General features: G+C 40.8%; 1 protein-coding gene across 2 annotated transcripts; it reads left to right on the top strand.

Moving 5' to 3' along the window:
• The first annotated feature begins 4,253 nt into the window (after positions 1-4,253).
• On the top strand, positions 4,254-27,729 carry Pafah1b2 (platelet activating factor acetylhydrolase 1b catalytic subunit 2). 2 transcript variants are annotated; one of them, XM_048417535.3, is made up of 6 exons: positions 4,254-4,300; positions 13,364-13,451; positions 15,504-15,593; positions 16,968-17,084; positions 18,917-19,039; positions 23,786-27,729. In XM_048417535.3, the coding sequence occupies exons 1-6, from the start codon at positions 4,269-4,271 to the stop codon at positions 24,062-24,064; spliced, it is 729 nt and encodes a 242-aa protein (XP_048273492.1). In that variant the 5' UTR covers positions 4,254-4,268; the 3' UTR covers positions 24,065-27,729. The 2 variants fall into 2 exon arrangements, with proteins under 2 accessions (XP_048273492.1, XP_048273494.1); XM_048417537.3 differs by lacking the exon at positions 4,254-4,300 and adding an exon at positions 4,784-4,913.

Genomic DNA, 27,729 nt, shown 5'->3' with positions numbered 1-27,729 from the left:
ATAAAGGGTGAAGGAACTCGGGTACTGCCCTGATTGGTAAATACCAGTCTGCTGATGCCCGGAGCCTCAGGATTGGCCAGGGACAAGGCTCAATTGCGCATGTACAGGCAAAGGGTGCTCAGCCCCACGCGGCAATACCAAATAAGGACTTGTTTACCTCCAAGCTGCAGGACTGCCAGCGCCATCTTGTAATGGCGATAATCGAATGGCTCCTTACATAGGGGTTTTGCTCAAAGAGAAAAAGGATTAGAGATATGCAGTAAGGATAGATTCAGACAAAAATGCCTCTAAACAGGTTGCAATGTGTTAGAAAAATGTGCATAGGCTTGGAAGAGAGAAGTGAAAGGGTAGAAACAATCATAGATTAAAAAAATATTTAAATATAATAAAATAGAGTCCTTAAAAAGGAAATGGAGTAATGGAAAAAAAAAAAACTATGATAAGCCACATAAAGATGGAAAACACGTAGTCTAGATTCTATATTTTATTGTGTTGTCTTTGGAGTTTTTGACTGCTAATGGAAGAATGGTAACTGCTGAGAGACATTTGGTTGTGAATGTTACTAAACTGACCAACCTATGTATTTTAAAAATATCTTGACTTCAAAATTTAAGTCAAAAGGTATGTCACATTGGGGGAGAGGTTGTGTTTTTGTTTCCAAAGGAAATGAGAGGCTATGGATTCATTCTGGGTTCAGGAAAATCAGGTTTGATCAAGGAAGATCCCCTGAAATCCTAACAACAGACATGGAAAAATAAACCTAAAGTAATGACAATACACATGACTTCTATTTCACCTGCTCAAACACAAAGCAAAATATCACCTTTTGCTGACTTGTGTACAACACACAGTTTATATTTGTACTAATACAGATATGCATGTTACCTTTAAAAGTTAATATATTTTCAGAACAAGGGGACCAGACACCAATAAAAAGATCTAGATGATCCAACATCCAAAACAGCTTCAAGACTACTGACTGAGATGATCCAGCCTCATGGAATACTTCAGCCAAGACTTAACAATTATCCTGATTTTCTCAGGGTTCCTCAAAGATCACCAGCGACCATCAATCAGCAGAAAGTAGTCTAGAGAACCATGCCAAATTTCCCCAAATATTGGCTATAAATATTTGTTTTTATTTAAGGAGAAGTTGGTTACAAATTGTTATTGGTCATAGTCAATCTCTTTCTAAAAGAAGAAAGGGGTATGTGATATAGAAATTATGGGAGAGCTGGGCAGTGGTGGTGCATGCCTTTAATCCCAGCACTCAGAGGCAGATGGATCTCTGTGAGTTCGAGGCCAGCCTGGTCTATAAGAGCTAGTTTGCAGGACAGGCTCCAAAGCTACAGAGAAACCCTATCTCGAAAAATAATAGTCAAATTTATAGTTGTGTTAGGTTTTTCTAGGTATACAAAGATATGTTTCAGATAGATAGGTAATCTTATTCAAACACTTCAAAGACTTACAGAATATGGCATTTAACATTTTTAATAACAGGCTTTTCAAGACAGTGAGACATGTCTGCTCCTGACAGCACCAATATACTCCAGAGAAGATGATGGGCATCAAAGAAATTCCATGTAGAGTTTGTTTTCTTTATGACAAAAGCTAGCCATATGGGCAAAGATACTGCCCTTGCCTCAATTGCTGACAGTTACTGTCCAAACAAGACCAGAAGGACACAAAAAAGGCAACTGGCAAACTTTGTCAAGACAAGGTAAGACAGTTCTTCAAAATTCCCTGCTTCACAGGAAAGTCTGTCAGGTATGCTAGGCCTGTAGGCCAAAGATGGATGCCCCAAAGTTACAGAAGAACCTTGAGTGATTGTTCAGGCAGACAGCTGTCTCTGTCATTTCTCACAATTGTTGGAAGTCACTTGTTTATACTTCCTGCTTACTCAGGTAATATTACTTTTCTTCTCAGAGTTGAAGACTAGGTAGTTATAATTTTTTTAGTTATGATAAAAGATAAATTAGGTACAAAACTTTGGACTCACAAAGATAAGATAGATAATATTTTCTCTCATTTTATCAAATGCAAACAGATTATATATTGTTACTGTAATTCTTACTTGATAGCTATTTTGTTGTATGTAATTTTACTATTTTAAAGTTAAAACCTTCCTTTTTGATTAGACAGAAAGGGAGAAATGTTGTAGGATAATCCTTCTGTATGCTGTGAATATGTATTACTCTCATTGGCTGATAATAAAGCTGATTTGGCCTATAGCAAGACTGAATAAAGCTAGGTGGAAAAGCCAAACTGAAATTATGGAGAGGAAGAAGAGGACAGTGAGGGAGAGGCGAGCCAGCCACTGGGAAAGCAAGATGCTAGAAGACAGTTAAAGCCACGAGCCTTAGCCAGGCGGTGGTGTTGCAAGCCTTTAATCCTAGCACTCAGGAGGCAGAGGCAGGCAGATCTCTGTGAGTTCGTAGGCCAGCCTGGTCTACAAGAGCTTGTTTCAGGACAGGCTCCATAGCTACACAGAAACCCTGTCTCAAAAAACAAAAACAAAATAAAACAAAAAAGCCATGAGCCTTGTTACAATACATAGACTAATAGAAATGGGTTAATTTAAATATAAGAGCTAGTTAGTAATAAGCCTGAACTATAGGCTGAATATTTTGTAATTAATGCAAACGTTTGTGTATTTATTTAGGACTAGGTGGTCAGGATAGAAAAGTTCCATTTTAGGCCAGGTGGTGGTGGCTCATGCCTTTAATTCCAGCTCTCGGGAGGCAGAGGCAGGTGTATCTCTTTGAGTTTGAGGTCAGCCTGGTCTACAAAACAAGTTCCAGGACAGCCAGAGCTGTTATAGAGAGAGCCCATCTCAAAAAACCAAAATAATAATATTAATGTTAATAATAATAAATATTTTGCATAGAAAATCCCAATATAATAAAAAAACTCATAGCATATAATTTTCCAATGAAGTAGAATTTTAAATAATCATTTCAGACATGTGAACACAGCAGTGTGTTGAGGAACGACAACTTCAATGGCTGTAAACCGAGGGGGAGATTTTCTTTCTTTCTTTCTTTTGTTTTTTCAACACAGAGTTTTGCTGTAGCTTCAGAGATCTAGATCTCTCGTGAATCCAAGATCATGTCAAAATGTGTGTGGCAGGGGCAAGGGGCATTCAGGATCTTAGGGTGTCTTAGGGTTTCTCTTGTAATAAAACACCATGACTGAAAGCAAAGTGAAGAGGAAAGGGTTTACTTCTCCTTAGAATTCTCAGCTAACAACCCATCATAGAGGGAAGTCAGGGCAGGCTCTGGAGGCAGGAACTGAAGCAGAGGGCACAGACAGCTAGCTGCCTACTGACTTGTTCTGTCTGCTTTCTTTCTTTCTTTTTCTGTCTTTCATCCTTCCTTCCTCCTTTCCTCCCTTCCTCCCTCCCTTCCTCCCTTCCTTCCTTTTTTAGTTTTTCGAGGCAGGGTTTCTCTGTGGACAGTCCTAACTGTCTGGGAAGTAACTCTTGTAGACCAGGTTGGCCTGGACTTCACAGAGATCCACAGGCCTCTGCCTCCTGAGTGCTGGCTGGCTGTTTTCTTATACAACTCAGGACCACCTGCCCAGGAGTGGCACCACCCACACTGAGCTGAGTCTTCCCCATCAATTATTAAACAAGAAAATACTCCCCCTACACACACTACCTACATGTCAATCTGAAGATGGCACTTTTTTTTCTTTAGTTGAAGTTCTTCCCAAACAACCCTGACTTGTGTCGAGTTGACAGAAACAACCAGGACATAAGGGTTTATCATTGGAGACTAATTCAAGTTGTTTCTCTTATCAATGTATTTCTAGACTGTTTAATCATTTAAGTTCCCAGACACCAACTCTTTTGAGCAAAATACTTGAAACAGCACTTACTGAGCTCTTGCTAGTGCACCATATGCGACTGGAATATCCACCGGAGAGTTATGAGGTAAATTAGCAATGGCAAAATCATTTGATATGATGAAAACATCGTTTCGGACTTGAGATAATACGAGTAGCACAAAACAGCATTGGTGCTCTGAAAATTTAGTTATCTTTACAGTTTAGGCTCACAGGTTTCAACAACATTCTCAAAGGTTTTCCCCAGCACAACCTCAAACTGTCAGTTTCAGGGTCTTGGAATGTTCTGCTATTCGCCTCATAGGTTTGAATGATTCCTAAAGCGCCAACTCTGGCGATGACGCAATCTCTTGCCCCTCCTCTTGGCGCTGACCGGCCCCGCACTTATCCAGCCGTTAACTTCTAATCTCAATATTGACTCTATGTACTCCTCTAAACTGGATGGGTCTTTAAGGTAAAGACTTGGGGGCTCTGTCATCCTAAGGGTTATCACCTTAGAGGTGATTTCATCATAGAAATAGAAATTCTGCTCGTAAATGTGGGGGGCTTCTTTTAACTTCGGGCCTATTTCTCCCCATTTTCTGCAATCCGGTTTATCCCGTGGGTGGAGGATACCAGGCTAGGTGGCTTGAGAAGGGAATGGCGTCAGCGTGAGATCACGCTCCACAGTGCCTAAGGCCATCTCGAGATGATTTCCATCATCATATCACGACAGGAAGGCCCAAGAAACATGGAGCTTCATGTCGCCCTCAAGTCGAGGGGAAAAAGAGAACAAAGTCGGTAAACTGGCACGGACCGTTGGTCACCTGCGCGCCAAGCGGAGAGCGCCGACTGAGAGGGAAAGTGTGGCGCGCCAGTTCGGCCGCTCTCCCCGAAGTACGGGGCGGGACTTCCGGAAGCCATTTGCCTGAGTGGCAGGGGGACCGGAAGTGGAGGCGCTGCTGCTTGGCGCTGGGGCCGGAGGAGGGGACGCGCGCCGGAACGGGGCCGCCGGGACCAAGGGAGCGACAGACGCGCAACCAGCCGACGCCGCAGCTGCTGGGGGCCCGCACGGACCCTCTGCCTCTGTGAGTGCATTGCGGGGACCGCGGAGCTGGGGCTTCGGCGTCGCGGGTGGGACGCGCAAGCGAGATGGTATTGTGAGGCTCGGCTCCCCTCCCCCACACTGCCCCTCCCCCGCCGCGCCTCGCGCCTTCGCCCCACAGGCCCCTGAGGGCCCGGCGCGGTCCCTCCTGCCCTCCGGCACCCGGGTCTCGCCCTGGCTGGCGGGTTTGTGGCCCGCAGGTCTCCTGGGCCGGCCTCCTGCCTTCTTCTTCGGCTGGTGCCTTTTCCCTCCATCTCCGGGGTGGGACCTCTAGGCCTAAGCCTGTGACTCGGTTGTTCGGGTGTGCTTTTTTTTTTTTTTTAAACGGATCACGCTCTTTTTCTTTTTTCCTTTTTGTCGAAAACTGTCTTCTCATTAGAAACTTCTCTGTTGCCTTCTCTAAAACACTCCAAAGACCCGTGTCAGGACTCTAAAAGGATTGTTAGAAGGCTAGCCTTAAGAGTCACCCACTCTCTTCGGCGAAGAGGCCGAGACGTTGGTGGTTTGGCCCATGGCCTACCAGTTTGGTGAATCCTTGTCAGTGAATAGATTTCTTGACGGTGTGTTTCCCCTGCCTACCCTCCACCCCCGTCGTCCATGACCATTTAGCGGATCAGAGCCTGTGGTCTACAGGTTTGATTGACTCCTGGCAGAGTGACTCATTATTCTGCTTTCCATAGCTCCCAGGCCAGCGCTGCCGTTCATCCTTTCTATACGAACCTTAAGAAAAGCCACAGCCTTAAAGCTTTGGCGTCTTTGAAGAGCGTGGCTATGGACAAAGGAAAGAGCACCTGGACGCTAGGAGCTGGTCCTAGAGCTGCATTTTCTACAGCTTTCAATTGGGTGGAGAGAGAGGGCCAGAGGGAGAAGATGTGGAGAAAGAGGAAAGAGAAAATACGGGCTTATCTTTGCCTTGGATGGGCCTGTGTCTGTCTTTAGGTTACTTCTCTGGGCACATTGTTCTGACTTAAAGGTTACCTCCTTGTGGGATAGTAGGGGAGGGAGTCATTATGCATTAATTTGTTGGCATGGGCACTTGATGATAAATTATGGATGTGCTGCATCCTGGGGGGCCGCCCACCAGAGGTTGAGGGAGGGGTATTCTGATGAGGCCTGCTTTCCTCTTCAGAATAACCCTGCCAGCGGCTCTGAAGCAAGATGAAAAGCCTCAGGTCTTAATGGAAGCGCTCGAAATCTTTTCATTCTCATTTCAAAGGTCTCTGTTAGTTTCATGGTTCACACACACAAAATCCAATTGAGCTGGGGAATTGGTAATTGTTTTGTTGGGACTAGCTTCCACACCATGCATATAGAAAGTCTGGTTCTGTGTCGTCATGGTCTAAGTGGAGAGGACAGAAAGTTTCAGATTAGGATTGCTTCCTCTTCCCAGAGAATTTTGAAGGACAACTAAAGTTCTCTGCAGAATACTTTTTTCATGGAAATTTACAAAACTACCCACCTTTTACTTCCCTCCTGCTACTTTTTTACTACCAAGCCTGCTGTTTGTCTGTTTGTTGGGTAAAGAGATTATTAAGAATCAGTAAGGTTCTTACTCATGGGGGGGGGTGCTGGTTTTTTTTTTTTGTTTTTTTTTTTTGTTTTTTTTTTTTGCGCTACTAGGAATTGAGCACTGCCACTGGGAAATGAAGTTACAGGTATGAGCTGCACCTGTAGTTGCTGGGAATCAAACAGGACTTCTGAAGAGAAGTAAGTGCTCTTAACAGCTGAGCCATCTCTTCATCTCCCCCTCCCCCATTTGTTTGTATTTTGAGACAGGGTTGCTCTGTGTAATTTTGTCTTAAAACTAGCTCTGTAGACCAGGCTGGCTTCTAACTCACTGAGATATGCCTGCCTCTGCCTCCCAAGTGCTGGCATTCAAGGTGTGCACCACTATTCTCAGTGTGACTGGGATAGAAAATTGCCTTCTGCCTAGTTCAGGAATCCTTGCAATTCAGATTTTTTTTTTTTTTTGCAACTTCCATAAGTTGCTCTTTGGATGACTCCTGATTCATTTCTTCATTCATTTTAAAATTTTCTGTATTTTTTAAAACCTTTATTTTCATGTTTATAAATATGTTGCCTGCATGTATGTATGTATGTACGTACGTGTATCACATGTATGCAATGCCAACAGAGGCCAGAAGGCACCAGATCCCCTGAACTGGAGTCACAGATGGTTGTGAATCACCATGTGGGTGCTGAGAGTTGAACCGTGGTCCTCTGCAAGAGCAGCCAATGCTCTTAACCATCTCCCCCCGTCTCTCCAAATTTTCTATATTTAGAAATCATATGTGTGTAGGTCAGAGAATAGCTTGAGGAGTTCTATTCTTGCACCATGGGGGCTCTGGAATCAAGGCTCAGATTGTTACCCTTGGTAGCAAGCACTCTGAATCTATTTGCCAAATAGATTCAGAGTGCTTGCTACCAAGGGTAACTATATGTGTGTATATATATATATATATATATAATTTTTTTTCTTTCTTTTGAGGCTATGGGCACTCGCTTTGTGGACCAGGCTGGCCTCAAACTCCCGGAGATCCTCCTGCCTCTGCCTCACAAGTGCTGGGATTAAAGGTGTACATCACTACTTCCTGGCTGTCCTTTTATTCTTGAACAAAGCTTGATTTATACAGGAATAGGTTGCATGATAAATTTTACTTTATCAAGCGGTTTCACTTATTTGCTTTTTATTATTATTATCACTCAAAACCCTGAGCAAAGCACTTCCATCTGAACCCTAAATCTTATATTCTGCTTGAGGGGCTCTCTGTGTAGCCTGGCTGCCTGGACTTTGTGCGGTACCTGTGTCCAGATGCTGAGATCACAGGTGTCCAATACCCAGTCATAAGTTCCATTTTTTTTCCCCAAGACAAAATGAAGGGACATGGAAGGAGAAACTGAGAAAATTTGCTTGCCTAAAGTTAAAAGGCGGTTGTAACTGAGAGAAGATTGAAAACCATTCCAAACTAGCTCTTACCTTCAGTATGAATACAAAGGCGAAGCTACTGAAACTGAGTGCAAATGCTTTGTGCCTCCGACTCTTGGATGTTGTGTTCGTCTGCCACATCAGACATCTTACAACACAGAGTAACTTCCACTATTTCATAGAAGCCTGCAGTTTGGTAACATTTTTAAAACCTAGAAATAGAAAACTGAGCCATAAACTCTTGCCAACTCTTCTTTATTGTCCAGACCAGAAAGAGCAATCAAGAGGTCTAGCCAAGCCAGGCATGGTGGCAAACAATTTCAGCAGACACAGGTGGATCTCTGAGTTTTAGGTCAGCCTTGTCTACAGAGCAGTTCCAGGATAGCCAGGGTCACACAGAGAAAATGTGTCTCAAAAACTCAAAGTTTAGACATTTGGAAGTCAGATACTGTCAACTATTGTGTTCTTTAAGACAGATAAGCAAAGAATGAGGTTGGCAAGATGGCACACACATACCAATTAATTTAATTTTTAAATTTAAAAAGTAATGATGGCCTTGGTTTGCTTAACAGGAATAGATTAGTGATGGAACTATAGCTCAGTAGTAGATTACTTACCCAACGTGTAGGTTTTGGGTTCAATACCCAGTGCCACTAAATGGAATAAGCCCACCATCCCTCAAACAGCAATAAGTTGAACAGGCGTTGCATTCCTAATTCAGAGGTCTGGAATGCTCTGAATCTGGTTTATATTTTTAGTTTGAGAAAATCACATGGTACCACAAGTGGTAAATTCCATATCTAACATCATATGTTGGATCATAGTGAAACATTCAGTACACTAACAGTATTATATAAAGCTGCCTCCACACTGTAAGATGTACCTGGAATATAAGTGAACCTGGAACCCATTCTCAAGGCATCTCATGTATGCACAAATGCAACTCTGAATATCTCAGAGAGCTACAACCTATATATGACTTCTGTTTCAAATCCTACCTTTCCTACTTAACAGTTTTCCAATAGAACAGATTCTCTCTCTCTCTCTCTCTCTCTCTCTCTCTCTCTCTCTCTCTCTTTCTTTCTTTCTTTCTTTCTTTCTTTCTTTCTTTCTTTCTTTCTAGACTTGAGACATGGCCTCTTCAGGTAGCCCTGGCTATCCTGGAACATTCTGTGTAGACTAAGACTAAGCTGTCTTTCTTGAACTCCCTGATCTGCCTGCCTTGAGTGCTAGGGTTAAAGATATGGTATTATAGCTAGTAAGTTCCGTTTTTGTTTGTTTGTTTTTGTTTTGTTTTGTTTTTCGAGATGGGGTTTATCTGTAGCTTTGGAGCCTGTTCTGGAACTAGGTCTGGTAGACCAGGTTGGCCTCGAACTCACAGAGATCTGCCTGCCTCTGCCTCCCAAATGCTGGGATTAAAAGCATGTATCACCACCGCCTGGCTAGTAAGTTCTTAATAAGTGTTAATTATGAATTGTTTTAGATAGTTGTTTACCTGATAGGTAAGTTCAGAAAACCCATTTCTAAATTAAGCTGTAGACCCAAGAAGATGTTAAAGTTTATACAGGCCTGTGGTCTCAAGAATAGATTGTGACCTGATGCATGAGATGAATCTTTGGAACTTTAAGGAAAAAAAAAAAAACAGAATTTATTTTTTAAGCCAAAAAGAAAAAAGATAGAAAATAGCCTCCGTGATGACCACCTACAATCTCTGCATTTGGGAGGACGAGGTAGTGAGGCAGGGTAGTGAGTTTGAATCTAGCCTGGATTATGTGACAAGACCTTGTCTCAAAACCCATAAAACTTGACTAATTAATATGCATGTTGGGCTGGAGAGAGAGCTCAGAGGTTGAGTACTGGCTGCTCTTCCAGAGGTCCTAAATTCAATTCCCAGTAGCCACATGGTGGCTCATAACCGTTTATAGTGAGATCTGATGCTGTCTTCTGGCATAAAGTCAAAAGAGCATTCATATTCATAAAATAAATAATTTTTTTAATAAATAAATTTTTAAAAAGAAGAATTAAAAGGTAAGGTCTAGGTGGATGTGGTGGCACACACCTTTAATCCCAGCACTAGGGTGTATGTAAAATGTCTTTCAGTAGTAAAAGGCACTGTCCTTAGACACGGAATTCTATAAATTAGCATGAAAAATGGCATAGACAGTTACATTCTTGTGTGTAATCATTGCCTGTAACAGGCCAATAAAGACAAATTGAAACACAGGTAACACTTCCACTTGGTTCTGAGACAGTTTTCTCCCATGACTGTTTGTCTCCTAATCTTTGGTGGCTTTTGTTTGCTTGTTTGGTTGGTTTTTTTGTTTTGTTTTGGTTTGGTTTTGTTTTTCAAGACAGGGTTTCTCTGTAGCTTTGGAGCCTGTCCTGGAACTAGCTCTTGTAGACCAGGCTGGCCTTGAACTCACAAAGATCCGCCTGCCTCTGCCTCCAGAGTGCTGGGATTAAAGGTGTGCACCACCATTTGAGGTGTGTGTGTGTGTGTGTGTGTGTGTGTGTGTGTGTGTTGAGATAGGATCTCACTTACTTGGTAGCCTGGAACTCACTGTGTGGCGTCAGGTTGCCCCAGACTCACAGAGCTTCCTTCCCTTAATCTCCCAAATGGTGAAAGCCACTCTGTTTGACTTAACCTTTGTTTTGAGAAAAGACCTCATGTATCTCAGGATGGTCTTGAACTTGTGTAGGTACAGTTGACCTTGAGTTTCTGTTTTCCCTGCTATTTCCTGAGTGTTAGGATTATAAGATTATAAAGATTATATTTTTGATAGAATTTAGTATGGTGCTAGGAATTGAACCCAGGCATGGCCAGGCAAGCATGCTACTAACCAGGCTTTATCCCTAGTGCCTAGTTTTGTCTTTGTGTGTTTCTGTGGGTGCACATGCATGTAGTACATGTGAAGGTCAGGCATCAAACTTTGGGTGTTCCTCAGTTAATATTCACCTCCATCACTCCCTTTTTGAGACAGTCTTGAGACATAACCCTAACTGGCCTGGAGCTTGCAGTGTAGACCAAGCTGTCCTCAACCTACAGAAGCACACCTGCCTCTGTCTCCTGAATTCTGGGATTAAAGGCATGTGTCACTTCACCTTGAATGTTGTTACTAAGGTACTGTTCATGATTTTTAAGAGACAATAAATGTTTTCTCTCTAACCTCAAATTCTAAGTTATTCTAAGCTAGACCGTTACACTGGCTACGATCTCAAGTATCTGTCTGTCTCCACCTCCTCAGAGCTAGGATTATTAGCACACACTGTCACACCTGGCTTTCTTTTCTAAACAAGAATGTTGGGGTTGAATTTGAGCACCTTCATCTTCCTCAGTTTTGTCTTATTAGTACTTTAATTACTGTATAGTCACTGTGATAATTTAGTGGATTCTAATTGTTGCTGTAGTCCTGTTTAGTCAAAACATTTTATGTATATGGGTGTTTTGCCTGCATATATATTTGTGTATCATGTTCATACTTGGTGCCCAAGAAGGCCAGAAATGAGTGTTAGATACCCAAGAGCTACAATTACAGACAGCTCCCAAATGGGCACTGGGAACTGAAACAGGGTCCTCTGAAAAAGCAGCCAGTGCTCTTAACCTCTGAGCCATCTATCTCTCCAGCCTATTTTATTTGTTTGTTTATTGAAATAAGACCTCTCTATAATATCTCAACTTAGCCTTGGTTGTCCTAGAACTCACTATGGAAACTGGGTTAGCCTTAAACTATTGAACTAACTCTTCTTGATCTCCCTGCCTCTGCTTCCAGAGTGCTGAGATTAAAGACATGTGCCACAATATATAATTTTTTTAAGCATTCATGTATGATATGTATGTGAATGCCACTGCCACTGTGAGTGAATGAGAGAGAGAGAGAGAGAGAGAGAGAGAGAATCAGTGTGTGTATGTGTGTGTGTTTGTGTAGGTAGGTAGGTAGATCAAAGCATGGGATTTTTACAGAGTTGGTCCTCTTTCCGCGGTGTGAATTTTAGAGCTCTGTTTCAGGTTGCCAGGCTTTCATGACAAGTGCTTTTACTCTCTAAGCCATGTGACTGGCTCCTGTAGTCTGTGTCTGTGTTTGTATGCCATGTGTGTGGTGGTGCCTGTGGAGACTTGCAGAGATTATCATATCCCTTGGAGTTGGAATTACATGAGTTATAAGCCACTTCACATGGGTGTTAGAATCCAAACCCAGGTTCCGCAAGAACAGCAAGTGTTCTTAACCACTGAACTAACTCATCAGGTTCCCCATACTCTATTTTTTAGTGTGTAATTCTAGCAGCCTTAAAGGCTGTAGTGTAGATTTTATTGTTCTTTAAGTGTCTAATTTTTTAAGCAATTTTGTGCTTGCTACAGTCAGTAATCATGAAAACTGACATAGAATGGGTGTGTCAGGTAAAGTGTATATTTGGAGCGGAGTTTTTACCTTTTGGGGGGTGGGATTTGAGACAGGGTTTCTCTGTATAACAGCTCCAGCTGTCCTGGAACTCACTCTCTAAACCAGCCTGGCCTTGAACTCACAAAGATTCATCTACCTCTGCCTCCAGAGTGCTAGGATTAAATGGAGTATGCCACCATTTGTTCTTTTAATCTTAGTAACAGCTGAGAGAGGAGTGATGGGGTTAATGTTTTATGTGATGCTCTTTTCATAAGTAATATGAAAATGTCTAAAGTCAGTGATAATATTTTAGAGACTTATGTAATCATGTCCTAGAATTCATCTCTGCTGAAAATCAACCCTGTTTTAGTTCCCAGGCAAAATCCGTAATAAAATAAATGTTATTTTAACCTGACAGTATGGGCTGGAGAGATGGCTCAGAGGTTAAGAACACTGACTGCTCTTCCAGAGGTCCTGCATTCAATTCCAAGTTACCACTTGGTGGCTCACAACCATCTGTAATGAGATCTGGTGCCCTCTTCTGGCCTGCAGCATACTTGCAGACAGAATACTATATACATAATTAATATATTAACCTTCCAAAAAAATTTTTAAAAAACCATACTGGCTGCTCTTTCAGAGAACCCAGTTCAATTCCCTTCACCCATATGGCACTTCACAGTCTTCTATAACTCCAATTCCAGGGTATCTGATCCCCGTCTTCTGACTTTTGTGAGCACTACACAAATTTGATGCACAAACATACAAGCATGCATACATCTTTACATAAACAGAAATATTTTTAGAAAGAAGCAGAGTGATGGTAATACATGCCTTTAATCTCAGCACTCGGGAGGCAGTACCAAGCAGATCTCTATGAGTTCAAGGCCAGTCTGGTCTAGTCTACACAGTGAGTTCCAGGACAGCCAGGGCTACACAGAGAAACCCTGTCCTGGAAAACATAAATAAAATAAATAAATACATAAACAAATAGTAGCTGGGCCAGTAGCATAGTAAGTTCCAGGATAGCCAGCGCTACATAGTGAGACCCTGTCTCAAAAACCTGACTTTATTTAGTATTTTAATGTTCTTGTTAATAAATGAAACATGACAGACATTTCTCCTCAGGTGTAGAATGAGCCAAGGAGACTCGAACCCAGCAGCTATTCCACATGCAGCAGAAGATATTCAAGGAGATGACAGGTGGATGTCTCAGGTAAAAGTTGGTGCATATAGATTACTTGCATGGATGGATGACTTTGTGTGTATGCTAGTATATGCGTGTGCATGCACAAGCTAACGTGTTTGCATGTGTGTGATGACCAGAGATCTGGTGTTTTCTTCAATTGATTGTTCCTCGCCTTACCTTTCTAAGCAATGTTTCTCACTGAACCTAGAGCTCTCTAATTTCTTTTCTTTCTAATTTTTCCAGGCAGGGTTTCTCTGTAGCTTGGGAGCTTATCCTCTCTGTAGACCAGGCAGGCCTCAAAAAACTCAAAGAGATCCACCTGCCTCTTGCCTCCCAAGTTTGGGGATTAAAGGTGTGGGCCACCACTACATGGCAAAAAAATTTCTTGACCAGGTATGGTAGGCAGCACATGCCAATGATCTAAACTCAGGAGATTGAGGCAGCACTACCAGGAGTTAAAGGCCAGCCTGGGCTACATAGTTAGACCCTGACTTTAAAAAGTAAACTGTCAGGCAGTTCCCACTGGGTTCCTCCTGCTTTTAAACTTGGATTAGACTGGAAAGGATTGAGTCCTGATCTGCTGACATTTTTGCATTTGGATGTTACAGCTCTGTTCAAAATATGTATTACAGGGCTGGAGAGATAGCTCAGTGGTTAAGAGCACTGCCTGCTCTTCCAAAGGTCCTGAGTTCAATTCCCAGCACCACATGATGGCTCACAACCATCTGTAATAAGGTCTGGTGCCCTCTTCTGGCTTGCAGCATACATACTGAGAATACTGTATACATAATCAATCAATCAATCAATCTTTTAAAAAAACAAAATATGTATTATATCTACAAGCTAGGCATCTACCTCAAGAGGAAGCTGAGGAGGAAAAAAAGATTTGGGTTTTAATTAGACAAGGATAAATGTTATACTTTTAGAGAATCTGTAAAGCCTGATATGGATTGGATAATGGATGTTAATGGCTAGTTTTTATTTTCTTAGTATGGTTTCATAAGAAGAACATTCTAACTTGTGTTTGCTGTAATACCTGAGTCATGGGAAGTAGAGAGATGGCTCAGCAGTTAAGGACACTTGCTACTTAATTATGAAGAGTGGAGTTCAGGTCCAGCACCCACCTTGGGTGGTTCATCAAACACCTGAATCTCCAGCTTCAAGTGATAAGATGCCCTCTAGTGGCTTCCTCATTTACCCTCATACATTCATGCTTTTATGCAGCCCTAAGTAAAGTAAAACTTTTTTTTAAAAAATAAAAGAATTAGCTCACATCTATTTTCCCAGCACAATTGGGAGGTAGAGGCAAAAGGATACAGGAATTCAAGGCTAGTCTGGGGTATTCAAGACAGTTTCAAAAACGAAAAAGACTGAGTGTGGTGACACATGCATTAACTGTCAACATTCAGGTAGAGGCAGGTGGATCTCTATTGAATTTGAGGCCATTTTGGTTTATTATATATAAAGTTATAAGCTAGCCAGGACTGTATAGTGAGACTTTGTCTCAAAAAAAACAACAAAATCTCAAATAATTTAACAGATACATAGCTGTATAAAGGAGATAAACAAATCTAGAAAATGTCATAACAATAAGTTTGCATCGATGTATACATATGCATATGTCTGTATACATACGTTTGTATACATATATACATATGCATATGTCTACTGAGTCATCTTGATAGGCCCAAAATGCCTTTTTTTCCCCCAAATTTGAGGAAAAGGTAGGGTTTTTTGCTTTGTTTTGTTTTTTAAATTATATGAAGCATTTTGATATTCTGGATTTGGTAGAATTGTGATTTTCTTGAATAGAGTAATCAGTATGGTATTGGTAGAAAATAATTTCCAATTGACTACAGAAAAAAAGGAAGAAGCTTTAGAATAGTCTGAAAAGGATGGGTGGCTTGGTTAATTTGCTTGCTTACTTATTTGTTTTATAGTGTTGGGAGTGGATCTCTGGGTCTTGCCCATAACCAATGTTTTACAGTACCTGGTTGGACAGCTGTTCTTTTTAGGCCAACAAACCGCAAAAGGAAAAAAAAATGCCAATTTCTTATTTTTCTTTCTTCTATAAACCAGCATAATAGGTTTGTTCTGGACTGTAAAGACAAAGAGCCGGACGTGCTGTTTGTGGGAGATTCCATGGTACAGTTGATGCAGCAGTACGAGGTAAATTGGGTATTCTTGACTCCTTGTATATGTCCACTGATAACTTACAGTCTTCGATTCTAAACTGACCTCCTAGGCTCAGGGTTGAGAGATGTTCTAGTGCTATGAGCAGATGTACCTAGTGGGATTCTTGGGGTGGTATTATTTGTAGCTAAACTCCCTTTTTGGTCTTGGCTTCCGAGCAGCTTGATGTTTGTTGTATTTGCCTGGTGGTAATATCTGATTCTTCTATTTGCTTTGTCCTGCTCATGATTCTCACATATTTGTGTTCTACCACTTTCTGACTTACTGTGTGGGAGTGGGGGCGGGAGGTAGAGATTGGGTTTCTCTCTATAGCCCTGGCTATCCTGGAACTCAATCTGTAGACCAAGTTAGCTTCAAACTTTAAGATCTATCCGCCTCTGCATCCTGAATGCTAAGATTAAAGGAGTGCACCACCACTGCCCTGAAACTTGTATATTTTTGTAATAGGCGTTTCCAGATATTTTCAGGGTTGGGTTGGGCATTCTTCCAAAGGAAACTTAAAAGAAAATACAACTTTCTTTTTTTTTTGTTCCAGCACTCTTAAGTTTCTTCAACTCATATTTCTTTACTTCGTTTTGTTTGTTTGGTTGGTTGGTTTTCTGAGACAAGGTTTCTCTATATAACAGCCCCGCCCTGACTGTCCTGCAACTTGCTCTGTAGACCAGGATGATCTTGAACTCACAGAGATCCTAGTCCTTGGATTAAAGGCACAGTATCACCATCACCCGGCTTCATTTAGTTTTTTAAAAATAGTCAAATTCGTGAAAAATGTTTATTGAGTTTGATTTAGGGTGGGTATTTTTGATTTTTCAGTGGGTATTAGAATGGGCTGTGTAAGTTCTTGAGCTGCACCTCAGTGCTGCATTATGAACTAAGTCATGCCAGGTTCCCAGCAGTTGGGAGGCAGAGACAGGTAGATCTCTGTGAGTTCGAGGCCAGCCTGGTTTACAGAGCAAGTCCCAGGAAGGCTCCAAAGCCACAGATAAACCCTGTCTCAAAACAAAGAAATGAATCACTGCATGCTAGCATCTCAAAGATCTTTAAGTGAATGGCATATTGTTTTCAGTGCTAACATTTAAATAAAGAATGTAGAAGATTAGTGTTTGTGGTAGTGCATGCCTGAAATCCCACCTCTAGGGAGGCAGAGGCAGGGAATCTCTGAGTTTGAGACTAACCTGCTCTAGAGTAAGTTCCAGGACAGCCAGGGCTGCACAGAGAAACCCTGTCCCAAGTAAACAACAACAAAAAGGTGGAAGATGTTAGTTTTAGGTGTATTAAATCATATTGCAATTAAAGGCCTTGTATTTCCAGTGATTTTTAGTTTAACTAAAACAAGTTTTTTGTCTTTAGATTTGGCGAGAGCTGTTTTCTCCACTTCATGCACTTAATTTTGGAATTGGGGGAGACACAACACGACATGTTTTATGGAGACTAAAGAATGGAGAACTGGAGAACATTAAGCCTAAGGTGATGAAACATACTTTTAAAAGATAGGGTTAGTCTTGTCTTTCAAGTACAGTTGTTTGAAGTAGTGAAAAATTGCTTCTTTAAAGGTCTGATTCATGCTTGCTCTTTTCCTTCATGCTTGTGTATAGGAAACATCTGTGCTTAGGAAAATAGTGAGGCACCGACTTAAAAAGGACCCAGTCTATTGTGTGACTGGGTTGTATTATAATTGTTAGGACTCTTCAGTAGTAGAAGTTGATTTGATGCTCGGTAGGTTCGGAATGCCTGGGCAGTACTGTGGGAAGCAGAGCCATGACTCACTTCAGGAAATGCTGAGTACATAAACAAATATATGACCAAGATCTCTAGGTTCTTCTGAAAAAGCTGGGGATGTATGTGAACAAATGAATCTGTAATGTCTTCACATTATAAACATCTGCGGTTGGGGAACTGCGTATAATTTTTTCAACCCCTGAAGAGAAAGAAAAGAAGAAACAAAGGAGAGTCCCTAGTGAAAGTTGCTTTCACTATGATGAAATTTAATGGTGCATGCCATTAAATACAGGCAGAGAAAACATTGTTAAAACTACATCCAGCATGTGCTCAACTCTGTTCATAGCAGCATTGTTTGCTATAGCCAGAACCTGGAAACAACCTAAATGCCTCTTGACCAAAGAATAGATAAGGAAAATGTGGCACATTTACACAATGGAGTACAACACAGCAGAGAAAAATAACATCTTGAAATTTGCAGACAAATGGATGGAGCTAGAAAACATCATATTGAGTGAGGTAACTGAGACCCAGAAAGACAGTTATCATAGGTACTCACTCATAAGTGGTTTTTAAACATAAAGCAAAGACAACCAGCCTATAAATCACAATCCCAGAGAACCTAGACAACAATGAGGACCCTATGAGAGACATACATGGATCTAATCTACATGGGAAGTAGAAAAAGACAACATCTCCTGAGTAAATTGGGAGCATGGGGACCTTGGGAGAGGATTGAAAGGGAGGGAAGAGAAAAATGTAGAACTCAATAAAAATCAATTAAAAAAAATTAACAACAAAAAACTACATCCAACCTCCATCCCAGTGACTCCTTTATTGAGTGTACCTGTGTGTTTATAGCCTTTGCACTCCTGCGTGCTCTTGTTATTGCTAGAGTATTTGTAACCAGGGAAAAGTCTTTACTGTGATAGGATTTAGTTCCTTTAAATCCCACTTTACTATAGCTGTTTATTTATCTTCAACCATATTATTAGGCATAAGCCACTAGGTTTTGTTTCTGGGAAGTTGATTACATTTATTTCGTGTGTTATACATGCATGTTCAACAATGCGTGTGTAAAAGTCAGAGGGTACCTTTTAGAAATGGGTTTTCTCTTTCTTCCCCCTGGGTTTGGATATTGAACTCAGATTGGCAGGCTTGGCAACAGGCGTCTTTACCCAAGAAGCCATTTCACTTTTGTTTTCAGTTTTCCAGTTGAAGTTACCCAACATCATCTGAGAAGTTCATTTTTCTTTGGATTTTTTTTTAATTTTATTGCATTTTCAATTTATTTTACTTGTGTCTTCACATGCAAACGTGAGTAAACATACTGTGGCACTGTGGAGTTTTGTAGAGTTTTGTGGGAATCGATTCTTGCTTTGCACCATGTGGGCCCAAGGAGTTGAAGGGGTTGAACTTAGGTCATTAAGCCTCTTGGCAAATCCCTTTACCTGTTGAGCCTTCTCACCTATTCCTGATTCTCTGATTTTTTTTTTTAAATAGGTTTTCATTTAAATGTTTTATGTGTTTTTATTCCTTGATCTTTATCGTCTTCTCTCTTTTTTCTTCCCTCATTATAGGTCATTGTTGTCTGGGTAGGAACAAACAACCATGAAAATACAGCAGAAGAAGTAGCAGGTGGAATTGAGGCAATTGTACAGCTTATAAATACAAGGCAGCCACAGGCCAAAGTCATTGTGCTGGTGAGTCGTCTTTCTGGGTGGAGGCTTTTATATCTTTAGAGTCACTGAAAAATCTTTTTAAAAAATGGTGTCTCTCATCAATAGAGAGTCTTTAAGTGGAAGCAGTTTCTGATAGTTGTTTGCAAAGGCAGGATGGTTAGGAGGAAAGGTCATGAAGGGATGTATTTGCTATTACCAGTAGTTTGTGTTTTATTTTGTAGGTGCCAAAGAGCCAGATCTTTTTTAACTGGTATGTCTGAAGACAACCTGTAAGAATTAGTTTTCATTGAGTGCTTGGTAATGGTGAACAGCTTTAATCCCAGCACTTGGGAGATAGAGGCAGGTGGAGCTCTGTGAGTTTGAGGCCAGTTTGGTCTATAGAACAAGTTCCAGGACAGCCAGGGCCACATAAAGAAACAAACCCTGTCTCAAAAAAACACCACCAACAACAAAAGAAATACTTCTCTTCTACCACTATGTAGGTGCCAGGGTTCAAACTCAGATCATCAGGTATCATGACAACTTTTACCTGGTGAATTATCTTGCCAGCTCCAGATCTTAGTCTTTACTTCATGGCATTTAATTTTTTTTAAAAGAGTTAATTCAAAGAAAAATATATAGCTCAGTAAAAACAATTTAAAAAGATTCAAATAAAAAAGATTTATTTATTGTATATACAGTGTTTTGTCTGCATGTATGCCTACAGACAGAAGAGGCCACTAGATCTCATTTCAGATGGTTGTGAGCCACCATATGTTTGCTGGGAATTAAACTCAAGACCTCTGGAAGAACAGCCAGTGCTCCTAACCACAGAGCTCTCTCTTCAACCCCCTTGTAGTTGTTGCATTCTGTGTTTTATTCCATACTGGTATATTGTGACTTGTGAGTTTAGCTCTAAAAAAAGCCTCTTGGGGGTGTTGATATATGAATGGTACAGGGAAAATCCTCCAAAATCCTTTAAAACAAAGTTCTTTTGTTTTAAAATTGTTTAGTTTTAAAATTGTTGAAAATTCTCCAAAATCCTTTTGTTTTAAAGTGAATATTAAGGAGCTGAGGGCATATAACTCAGTGGTAGGGTATTTGCATAGTATGTGTGTGACCCTAGATTTGATCCCCAACACCGAATTTATTTATAAAAAGTCAAATTTGATAAAGGTATTGATTATGCTCTTATCAATAATACTGAAATATTAGAAGTAACCTAAATGAGGAATCTGGGAGTGATCCTACATTAGCACAGATCATATTAAAACTGAGTGGACGGGGGGTGGCTGGAGAGATGGCTCAGTGGTTAAGAGCATTGCCTGCTCTTCCAAAGGTCCTGAGTTCAATTCCTGGCAACCACATCACAACCATTTGTAATGAGGTCTGGTGCCCTCTTCTGGCCTGCAGACATACACAAAGACTGAATATTGTATACATCATAAATAAATAAGTATTTTTTTTAAAAAAAAAAACTGAGTGGACGGCTAGAAAGATGACTCAGAGGTTAAGAGCACCCGCTGCTCTTCCAGAGGTCCTGAGTTCAACTCCCAGCAACCACTTGGTGGCTCACAGCCATCTATAATGAGATCTGGTGCCCTCTTCTGGCCTGCAGGCATACATGGAGGCAGAATGTTGTATACATAATAATAAGTAAAATAAATCTTTATGAATGGGATGTGAAAAGGACCATGATGTATTGAAGTGGAAAACCTGTGGTTACTTAAACACACACTCATTTGTATTTATAGCCAAATATTTGGGAAAAGTCTAAAAGAAGCAGAATTAGAACAGTTGTTAAAGGTTAAAGGGATTAAATTATCCCTGTGTACCCACATATGTATATCTCTATATGTGAGTGTGCAAATGCTGTGATGCACATGTGGAGGTTGCACAACAACCTCAGATATTGGTCCTTGCCTTCTACCTAGTTTTAGACATCTCTTGTTCCACCCTGCGTATTCCAGGCTAGCTGACCCACAAACTTGCAAGAGTCCTCCTGTCTGAGACTTCCCATCTCAGAATAGCGCTGCAGGGATTACAGGTGACTGCTGTGTCTTGCTTTACATAAATTCTGGGGAACTTGAGTTCTTGTGCATGGGCAGCAAGCACTTTCCCCATTGAGCCATTTTTGTGGCCAGGATTGTAAATGTCTTATTTTAGAAATGATTTAAAATCAAAGGGGAGGAAAAAAAAATCAACCGGTATACCTTGGTACTTTGATTATGGAAAATGTTATGCAAGTACAAAATCTTTTTTCATATTTTTTTATAATTATTTTGTGTGTACTGTATAAACTTGTGTATGTATATGAAGGTCAAAAGACAACTAAAGGTGGTTGATTTTTTTTTTCTTCTACCACACGGTCTGAGGATTGAGGTTAGATCATCAGGTTTATTGGCAATGTCTTTTCTCATTGAGCCATCTCAATGGCTATTTTTTCTCATTCTTGTTTGTAAATACCAGTAGATATGTTGCCCTGATCATGAGGAATAATCATTCTGCTGTTTTTTATGACTTGAGAGTTGAAACAAAGTGTTTGTTGGTCATCTTTCCTGGTTACTTCAATCTCAACCTGACTTTGCAATGTTAGCATTGTTAGCATGTGACATATTAGGTAAGGCCTTCAACTTTTTTTTTTTTTAATTTTTTAATTTTTATTTATTTATTTTTTTGAGACAGGGTATTCTGTAGCCAAGGCTGGCATCAGACTCAGTATGTAGCTGAGGATATTTAACTCCTACTCTTTAGTCACCAACTGTGAGGATTCCAGGCATGTGCCATTACTGCTAGTCCTGGCGTTTGCACTTAACAGTAACAAGCTCAATTTTAGGACCGACTTCATCATTTGAAATGTTTTAGCTTAGCAAATATAGAGGGAGAAGGACCAGTGTAACAAATTGAGAATTCTTCGTGGATTTTGGGGCACTATAAAATCATAACTAAATTGGCAACCAAAGCCCCAACACGTTACTGAAAGAGAAAGAGTAAATATGTACTAGAGCTTACTTGGAATATAAAGCTCTCAGTGAGGACTGGCACTGGAGCTCATGGTGGAGCTCTTGCTTTGCATTCATGAGGTCCTAGGTTCAGTGCCCAGTCCTTCCAGTAATAACAAGTTAGTAAAAATAAAGGACCCACAGTCAACCTGGTCTTGAAATAAAACGTCTTACATACCCTATAGGAGAAACTGGGGACAAAATTTTTACCAGAATAGCAGTTGACTCCTGTGCCATCACTAGGTATTGGCCAGCTTCGAGGATGGCAATGTCTGGCAGCACTTCTGTAATGGAACCAATTATCTTATGTTGAAGACTACCTCTACTTTACGTTGATAAAAATCTTCCCCTTGACATGTAATATTTCTCTTTACCAATAGTATGTAGACATTGACTTGTCTAATTGTATTAGATCATTGATATATAAGTTAGAATTAATTTAGGATACATTTATCTTGCCAGGTATGTAATTCATTCATTTATGTGTTTAATTAAGACAGCTTTGATTCCAATTCTCTTTCTTATAATATAGTGTAGCTTTCTCTGGCATTGGTAGGTGTGTCTAGGCTACAATCTCCTGACAAGGTGTAGGGAGAAAGAATTGAAGGGAGGACACACTGGCTTTGGGAGAACCAGTGGGAGATATTTTAGTAATTGAGATGAATACCATTAAGTTTCTAAGCAAAGGTGATGTATATTATCATAGTGAAGAAAAAGAAGATGGAGGCTGCGGATGTGATTCATTTGTTATAGTGCTTACTGGGCATGAGCTGAACACAGGCTTCACCCTGTGTTTCATTCCTGGTACCACATAAATCATATGTGATGGTATATGCCTGTAATCCTTAGCCACGTAGTTAGTTTGAGGTCAGCCTGGGATTCACGAGAAACTGTCTCAGAAAACAGAGATTGATTAGAGAAATATTTAGAATGTGAACATTTAGTGATTCCATGATGAATAAGGAATGTAAGATGAGAGACTTGGATGTTGGAATGACAGTTGACAAGGAGCACAGTTTACAGAGAAGATGATGAACAGCTCTTTGACATGCTGAGGGGACCTGTAGGTGGAAGTTCAGTGGAATTTTGAAGCTCTAAAAAAGATCTTGGCTAAAGTGTTCAGAGTGGTAGGTTTGGAGAGTGACTTAGTAGTTAAGAGCACTTGCTGTTCTTCAGAGTACCCAGGTTTGATTCCTGGTCCCCACATGATGACTCACAGCCATCTGTAACTCCAGTTCCAGGGCATCTGACACACTTTTCTGTCCTCTGCAGGTACCAGGTACAGATGTGGTACATAGACATACATGGAAGTGAAACACTCATACACATATAAATAATTATAAAATGTTTACAGTGGAGAAGAGTTGATCGTGAAGAGTATCAACAGTTAGCAACACGATGAGGAAGACACTGAGAAACCAAAAAGGACAAACAAGTCAGCTTTAAATAAAACTACCATAGTCAGGGCTGGAGAGATGGCTCAGTGACTAAGAACACTGACTGCTCTTCCAGAAGACCCAGGCTCAATCCCCAACACCCACATGGCAGCTCATATCTGTCTGTAACTCAGTTCCAGGGCTTCTGACATTCTCACACCAATATACATATAGGCAAAACACCAGTGCACATAAAATAAAAATAAATTATATTTAAAAAGAAAAAACAAACTGCCATAGTTGGGTATTTTAGAAGTTAGAGTATGAGTGCCAGGAATACTGGAAGTTGTAAGGAAGTAAAGAAAAACAAATAACCCTCTCTGTTAATGCTCTTCTGTGCTCTGCCCCAGGGTCTGTTACCTCGAGGGGAGAAGCCCAACCCTTTAAGACAAAAGAATGCCAAGGTGAACCAACTTCTCAAGGTTTCCCTGCCGAAGCTTGCCAATGTGCAGCTCCTGGATACAGACGGGGGCTTCGTGCACTCGGACGGTGCCATCTCCTGCCACGACATGTTTGATTTTCTTCATCTCACAGGAGGGGGCTATGCAAAGATCTGCAAACCCCTCCATGAACTGATCATGCAGTTGCTGGAGGAAACACCGGAGGAGAAGCAAACCACCATTGCTTGACTGGCCCCATCAGTGTTAACAGCATCCCAGCTTCCTCAGATCAGTTACACCACTGGCACTACAGAATCCTTTCTTAAGGCACTTTGCATTGTACAATGTTCCTGGATGCTTGTATCTAATGTTTGAAGGGGCGGAGGGATTTAAACTGGTCCTGTATATAAAGGTTTGTTTGGCACAGGAGAAAAATTAGCCAAGGAAAATTCATTTAAAACCAGAAGGGGATTTTTTTTTGTTGTATATGACACATTTGTCGAAGTATCACTGTTTTTCCTAGGACAACATCAAGCACGAGTACAAAATGAAGATTCTTTTCTTGGCCCTTTTTTCTATGGATTATGTCATATGTGATAATTATCACATCTACTTGGCTTTAAACTTATTTTTGGTCCAGTTTTAAGGTTCATGAGTTAGTGTGTTGTGTTGTTTTGTTTGATTCCTGTATCCTCAGTATTTTTATTAGCAAATAGCATCAGATTAAACATGCTTGTCACTCAGATATGGAAGATGCTATAGTTAACAAACGAGTTTATTCCTCAATCTAGCAGTGAAACAAGTTCTGGGGACTGTGGGATATTATTTGTATGCTGCTGAATGAATATCATGTCTGTAATAGACCCATGCATGCAGCCTTTCTTCTGCTTCCCCTTCATCTCTTTGCAGGTGGGTTTAATTACATTGCAAGCTTTTGACTCATTTTTAATCTAGGAGTTGCATTGCTGTCAGGATGATCTTATTGATGTATATCTCATTCTGTGTGGTGTTCTGTGATGTTAGGGTCTGTGTAGTGTTACCCAGAGTTCTGATTGTCGTTGCCCCCCCCACCTGTTATGGTTTCCTTTGTTTTGAGCGTTTGGAGTAGGAGATCCTAATTGTTTCCCATTCCATAATGCCTGATGTTATTTCAAGTTTTATATATTATCTTAAGGTGTATATGTTTGTTTTCATTTTATATATATATAGATAGATAGATATATTTTACAGTACCGGATCAAACCCAGGGCCTAGCACATACTAAGCAAGTGCTCTGCCACTGAAGTAATCCCTAGTCTTGTTTGTTTCTTAATTGACTTAATTCTTAAATTCTATCAGTAAAAAAATATTTGGCTTTTTCCACGGGAAACAGTGAAGCTGCTCTCATAGTAGTTGTTCTCTCTTTTTTGGGTTTTTTGAAAGCAGGCTTTCTCTGTGTAGTCCTGGCTGTTCTAGAACTCTCTGTTTACCAGGTTGACCTCAAAACTCAAGAGATCAGCCTACCTCTGCCTCACCAGTGCTAGGATCAAAGGCGTATGTCATCTTGCCCCACTTTGCATATGCTGGATTTATTCCACCATCTTAATAAAGATGAGAACTAGGTTTGTCTTTTAGTTTTTGAGGCAGGGTCTCGCTGTGTAGTTCTGGGCAGCCTGGAACTTGCTGTATATACCAGACTGGCCTTGAACTCACAGAAGTCTTTCTGCCCCTGCCTCCTGAGGACTGAGATTAAAGGCAAACACCACCATGCAGGTGGCTTATTTAACTTTTAAGGCACCTTATATAATGCGTGTTCATCAAGATTTTAATGGTCTGTTCTTGAGCTACACAAACTGCCAATTGAGAGAACAGGAGATTGTTGGTTGTCTGGTATACATATAGACCCTGTACAAGCTGGATCTTCAAAAATTTTAAACTGAACCAGGTTGGAGGTTGAAGTAACCCATTAAATGTGCTCTTCCATGATTCTACTTAATGGTTATATTCAGTAGCTATGATCTAGACTTTATGCTCTGCTTTCAAAGCAGCTATCAGGGCTATTAGAGGAGTTGCTGGGTTGTGCTGAGACCTGCACCTGACTGAGAAGGATAGAAGTTGGGATGGTGTTTTTTCCTGATGAGCCTCTTTGTAGGAATTTATTTTAATGCATAGTCTTGTGAATGTATCATGTCTTCATTAGCAACAGGAAAATACACATGGTGTTTACTAAAATTGTTTACTACATTCAAATTTCTTTTTATTTTTGTAGTAGCTCAAGTTCTTGAGTTTTTCAAGACATTGTTTTCTGAACTGAGGTATAATTTTAGAAAGGAGATCTAATTAAGCAAGAATTTTGTGTGTGAAAAGAACATTTCTATCCAGGTGTTTGTGTGTTCCTCAGAGTGGGAGTATGGTCCAAATGAATCCATTAGGTCACTCCTGCAGCATGCGCTTGTAGCTTCTCTTGACCAAGGATGAGCTAGTCGTATGAGTTGACCTTCAGCTCCTGCGTATGTGTATAAACCTCAGATGTTACTACATTTTATATCTACCAGAGCTATTCAAGCAATAGTATTTGAACCACTAGCCTTTTAAATAAAACTCAGCCCTATTGCTTACATGCAGATACTGAGTCCACTGTCATTTCTTGCCAGATTTACTTATGTTGTTTTAGGGGGGGAAAGTGTTTCTTGATTTTTCTTTGGTTGACATCCCAGATTGCTTCAGTGACAGAACCGGTTAGTCCTTATAATTTTTTTTTAAGATGTGAACTGAATGCAATGTCCACATGAAGTGTCTTAGTTATCATTGTGATTAAGGAGCTAGGCAGCTAGCACAGATAATGCTTTGCTCCCTTTCTTGGTAGGTGGGGTGGGTTTCCTTAGTGAGAGTCTACATGTACCCTGGCTTCCCTAGATCCTCTTGTCTCTCCCCAGCCCTAGAATTGCAGACCTACTCCACCATCCCTGGCTGTTCTGTTCATTTCTCAGTATAGTACAGCTTGACTTTCAACTTATCATGTAACTGTGGATGCCCTTGAACCTTCCAGGTGCTAGGGGTCATGTCTCTAATGCGGCAGGTTCTGCCAAAGGTTGATTGATTGCAAGTGACTTGGCTGTCCTTGCATTGTAAATTACATTGGCAGTGCTCTGGCCACAATGTCAGGTCTAGTAGGACTGTTGAGGAACTTTATTTAATCCTGATTCTTCTGTCAAAATTCTTCACCCAGCAAAGTAAGTTTTGAGTAGCTCATGCCCTGTCTTTAAGAATTGTAGCTCTTATTGTTAAAGAAGTCCCAAATTTCTATTTGCATTTTCAGTCTGACCACTTCTAGTTGTATGCTAAAGCCTGAGACCTATCTGTGCTGAGGTGTATGGACATTGCTAGTTTTCTATTTATTACAGTGGTGAAGAAAGTAGACACGAAAGGGAACTTGGCCAGCTCCTGATGTGAGTGGGGCTTGTCTGTGGTCTTCCTCCTCGCGACCATGCAGCAGGCTGACCAGACCTCCCCAGGGGAGCTTGTGACTGTGTTTTGCTAAAGGCTTCTTGACTAGAATCCATTATTCTGTTCAGTGCTTATTTAATATAAAAGACAACATTTCACTGCGAACTCACTGATGTCTTTCTGTCTCTTTTATCGTAGTTTAGATTCCAATGGAAAAAACAGGGTGGGCTTTCCTACCTTATAAACAAACTGGATTCTTTGCTCGTCTTATGTCCTGTGGAATTGAATGTACTAAGTTGAGTCCTCTCACAGGGCAGTATAGTAGGATGGGTGAGTAATTCTGAGTAGATCTATGACGGGGTGTGGTGGATTGGTCAGTCCCCTGGAACTCAGCAATCTGCCTACCACACCTCACCTGCTCACATTAAAGGTGTGCCCTACCATGCCTGGCCTTACAGATAATTAATAAACCATAATCTGACCTTTGA

This window comes from Myodes glareolus, chromosome 4 (genome assembly GCF_982192425.1).
Source record: "Myodes glareolus chromosome 4, mMyoGla1.1, whole genome shotgun sequence".
Taxonomy (NCBI): Eukaryota; Metazoa; Chordata; class Mammalia; order Rodentia; family Cricetidae; genus Myodes; species Myodes glareolus.
Note: the sequence above shows the minus strand (reverse complement) of the source record. Positions and strands in the feature narration are given on the sequence as shown.

Bases quoted from the DNA above. Each gene is read 5' to 3' on its own strand.
- Pafah1b2 (XM_048417535.3), top strand. From the start codon at position 4,269: ATGTACTCCTCTAAACTGGATGGGTCTTTAAG. The intron at 17,085-18,916 runs GTGATGAAACAT...CCCTCATTATAG, and splicing joins TGGAGAACATTAAGCCTAAG to GTCATTGTTGTCTGGGTAGG. The intron at 19,040-23,785 runs GTGAGTCGTCTT...GCTCTGCCCCAG, and splicing joins AGGCCAAAGTCATTGTGCTG to GGTCTGTTACCTCGAGGGGA.